The sequence below is a fragment of the Rhinopithecus bieti genome, unplaced genomic scaffold (genome assembly GCF_001698545.2).
Source record: "Rhinopithecus bieti isolate Rb0 unplaced genomic scaffold, ASM169854v2 scaffold_3040, whole genome shotgun sequence".
Lineage (NCBI taxonomy): Eukaryota > Metazoa > Chordata > Mammalia > Primates > Cercopithecidae > Rhinopithecus > Rhinopithecus bieti.
The window spans coordinates 2,912,638-2,916,631 of NW_016804657.1; the positions used below are offsets into that span (position 1 = coordinate 2,912,638).

At 35.3% G+C, this 3,994-nt stretch overlaps 1 protein-coding gene across 21 annotated transcripts in view; it reads right to left on the reverse strand.

Annotated features, from left to right (window-relative positions):
- Positions 1–3,994, reverse strand: part of ST7L (suppression of tumorigenicity 7 like) — a 106,301-nt gene that overhangs the window by 34,227 nt on the left and 68,080 nt on the right. For 20 of the 21 annotated variants that reach the window (XM_017869701.1, XM_017869705.1, XM_017869697.1 and 17 more), the window contains one exon: positions 3,292–3,442. In XM_017869701.1, coding sequence (XP_017725190.1) covers positions 3,292–3,442 — 151 coding nt within the window. Of the gene's footprint in view, positions 1–3,291; positions 3,443–3,994 lie in introns of those variants that run through there. The other variant, XM_017869717.1, reaches the window with a different exon arrangement.

A 3,994-nucleotide genomic window follows, 5' to 3' on the forward strand; every position in this document is an offset into this window, starting at 1 on the left:
CCAGGGCCTCAAAGAATTCTCATAAGGAAAAGGAAAAACTGAAGCTAACAAGGAAAATTTACTAAGTATATACATAGAAGAAACAGATCTTCATAAACTTTAGATATTAGTTTATTCGTTATAGATATACTCTAGATATTAGATATTTAGACTTTATATTTAGACTTTATTTATTTATTTATTTATTTATTTATTTATTTATTTATTGAGACAGAGTTTTGCACATGTTGCCCAGGCTGGAGTGCAATGGTGCAATCTTGGCTCACCACAACCTCCGCCTCCCAGGTTCAAGCGATTCTCCTGCCTCAGCCTCCCAAGTAGCATGCGCCACCACGCCCAGCTAATTTTGTATTTTTAGTAGAGACAGGGTTTCTCCATGTTGGTCAGGCTAGTTTCAAACTCCCGACCTCAGGTGATCCGCCCGCCTCAGCCTCCCAAAGTTCTGGGATTACAGGTGTGAGCCACCATGCCCAATCTAGACTTTATTTTACCACAATAAAAAGTAGTTATTTGTCCAAAGTTGTAGACCAAATTAGTGAATTAGTGATAACACTAATAAATCATTGATCATGATTTATGAAATACAGTATAAATCATAAGTGATTGGGCATGATGGCTCATGCCTGTAAACTCAGCTCCTTTGGGAGGCCAAGGTGGAAGGATTGCCTGAGGCCAGGAGTTCAAGACCAGCCTGGGCAACATAGCAAGACCTCATCTCTACATACAAAGTAATAAATTAAATAAAATCATACACTTATTGAAAACCTATTTGCCAAGCAGAATGTTAGGCAGTGAAGACACATACAAAATGAATGAGATAGAATATCTGCTTTTGAGGAGCTTATGGACTACTGGAGAAAAAGCAAAAGTAAGCTGAATTACTCAAAGACATTCAGTTTCTAAAGTACATAATCCCAGTTTTATTAATCTTTTCTTTAAACACACACACACACACACACACACACACACACACACACACACAGACATATATATTAGAGAGAGTCTTGCTATGTTGCCCAGGTTGGTCTCAAATTTCTGGCCTCAAGTGATCCTTCCGCCTCAGCCTCCCTAGTAGCTGGAACTACAGGTATGAGTCACCACACTTGGCTCATCAATTGTATTTATATTGTTATTGTCAAGCCACAGTGTCTGGCCTTTAACAAATGGTTAATGCAGAGGTTCCCAAATTGGTTCAAGATAATTTCACTTATTAATAATGAGTCCAAACAACTTAAAAAATGTATGTCCTAATAATTTAGCAGCAATTTGGAAAAAAATACACATAAAGTTAAAGAATCAATAAATCAATTTTCTTATTTCATTTTTAAATGACCATAATTTCTTACTAATGAGATATAGGTATAAGCCTATTAGACACTGTACGACTTCTCAAAACTTGGAATCACATTGGACACTACCATCTTCATTTCCTATTTCACATTGATTTTTGTGTGGTACTTCTTTTAATCACAGCAACTAACAAAACTCCAGCTTGCAAAGATGTAATGATATTGAAAGGAATGGAGAGTGATCTAATGTTGAAACTGTGAACTGTCTGGAGCTAATAGTTTAAGTGATATCTGACAGATGTTAAATTATTATTATTATTATTTTTGAGACAAGGTCTCACTCTGTCACCCAAGCTGGAGTATAGTACTGCCATCTCAGCTCACTACAGCCTCGACCTTTTTGGAGGCCTCAGCCTCCCAAAGTGCTGAAATTACAGGCATGAGCCACCGTACCTAGACTTGAATATTGTATTGTTGTGTTTCCATTGAAAATTTAAAATGTTCTACAGCACTCTTGTGAATTGCTGCAATATCCAAGGTGCCTCAGAGTAGTTTGGGAACTGAGGGGGGTTAACCAATTTTAGTGAATAAGCATTGAATTTATTTTTGAATTTTTATTAATAGCTGTGGTGTACTTTTCAAAAGAATTATGTGAATCCTACAGGTAAAATGTTTTAATTAAGCTTCTTTACTTTCTTGGTGGTTATAAGAAGCAACAATTAAGAGATCAGGTAGTTAGCTTAAAACAGTCCAATTTATTCTCCAAAGAAGATATATAAATGGCCAATAAACACATGAAAAGATGTTCAACATCACTAATCATCAGGGAAATACAAAACACCACCACAATGAGATTCCACTTTACATCCATTAGGAGAGCTATTATTTAAATAAAGAAAAAAACCCAGAAAATAACAAGTGTTGGCAAGGATGTGAAGAAATTGGAACTTTTGTGCCTTGCTGGTGGGAATGTAAAATGGTGCAGCTGCTATGGAAAAAAACACTACTGAGCTTCCTTAAAAAATTAAACATAGAATTTTATGATCCAGCAATTCCATTTCTGGGTATATACCCAAAAGAACTGAAAGCAGAAACTCGAACAGGTATTTGTACACCAATATTTGTAGCAGCATTATTCACAATAGCCAAAAGGTAAAAACAACCCAAGTTGAATGGGTATCTGTTCATTAACAGATGAATGGATAAACAAAATGTGGTATATACATATAATGAATTATTCAGACTTAAAAATGAAATTCTGACACGTATTACCAATATAAATGAATTTCGAAGATATTATACTAAGTGAAAAAGGCCAGACAAAACAGAACAAAAATTACATAATTCCACTTACATGAGGTACCTAGAGTAGTCAAACTCATAGAGACAAAGTAGAATGGTGGCTGCCAAGGGCTTGAGGGAGGCAAGACTGGGGAGTTATTATTTAATGGGTATAGAATTTCAGTTTGGGATAATGAAAAAGTTCTGTAGATGGATGATGGTGATGTTTGTACAACACTATGAATGTACATAATGCCACTGAACTATATGTTTAAAATAGTTAAAACTAAATTTTATGTTGTATATATTTTACAATAAAGAATAGGTTGATATTAGTTATAAAGAAAATAGCTCCATGTTGTATACATCTGAAAACAAAATAAAACAAAAGAGACCAATTTTAAAATATTAGAATAGCTCAACCACATTAAAAAAGTTGTAAGTCAAAGGGCCAAGTTTTCATTCTCTTTCCTTACAAATATGTAACTTAAATGAACATATGGCAGAATACCATAACAGTTTCTCACTCTGCTTTTGTGGGATCAATATAACATTATGCATTTCTACCAATAAACCAAATATCTCATCACTGATTACCGTTTGAAACCAACCTGAACAACAAATCCTTATGGAAACCCAGACAATCTCATTTAAAAAGATTGCCTGTGAATGCAATGAATAGTTAGAGAGATCAGTGTTCCTTTTGGAAAATAATACTTACTGCCTTCCCATGTACACTGTAACAGATTAAGAGCACCTTCTATTCGTTTCCAGTGCTGAAGATGAAAGAAAGCATAGGCAATTGCTTCACTATCACCCCGTTTCAGAATGTGTTCTGGAGGTAAAATTAAACTTTTCATCTCTAATAAATACTGAAAAAGTAAAACACACACATATACACACAACAGAAAAAAGAAAAATTAAACTGTGTTAAATTCAAATGCCCACAAAACTGTAGATTCGAAGTGTTAAAAGTCAACCTGATTTTTAAAAAACTAACTGAAATGACATGAAGATTCTACTGATAACGTGTATAAAATGCTTATATACGCAAATTACGAAAACCAGAATATTTCTATAGGTAAAAATAAGGTGATAAATGGCATATGTGTGGCCTGGCTAAATACAAAATGGAAACTCGAGCTGAGGAGATAATATGAGAGCAACTATTTATTTTCCAAAATGAATTAAATGTAAAATTACACTTTTTTTTTTTTTTTGAGACAGAGTCTCACTCTGTTGCCCAGGCTGGAGTGCAGTGGCCGGATCTCAGCTCACTGCAAGCTCTGCCTCCCGGGTTTATGCCATTCTCCTGCCTCAGCCTCCCCTAGTAGCTGGGACTACAGGCACCTACCACCTCGCCCGGCTAGTTTTTTGTATTTTTTAGTAGAGGCGGGGTTTCACCGTGTTAGCCAGGATGGTCT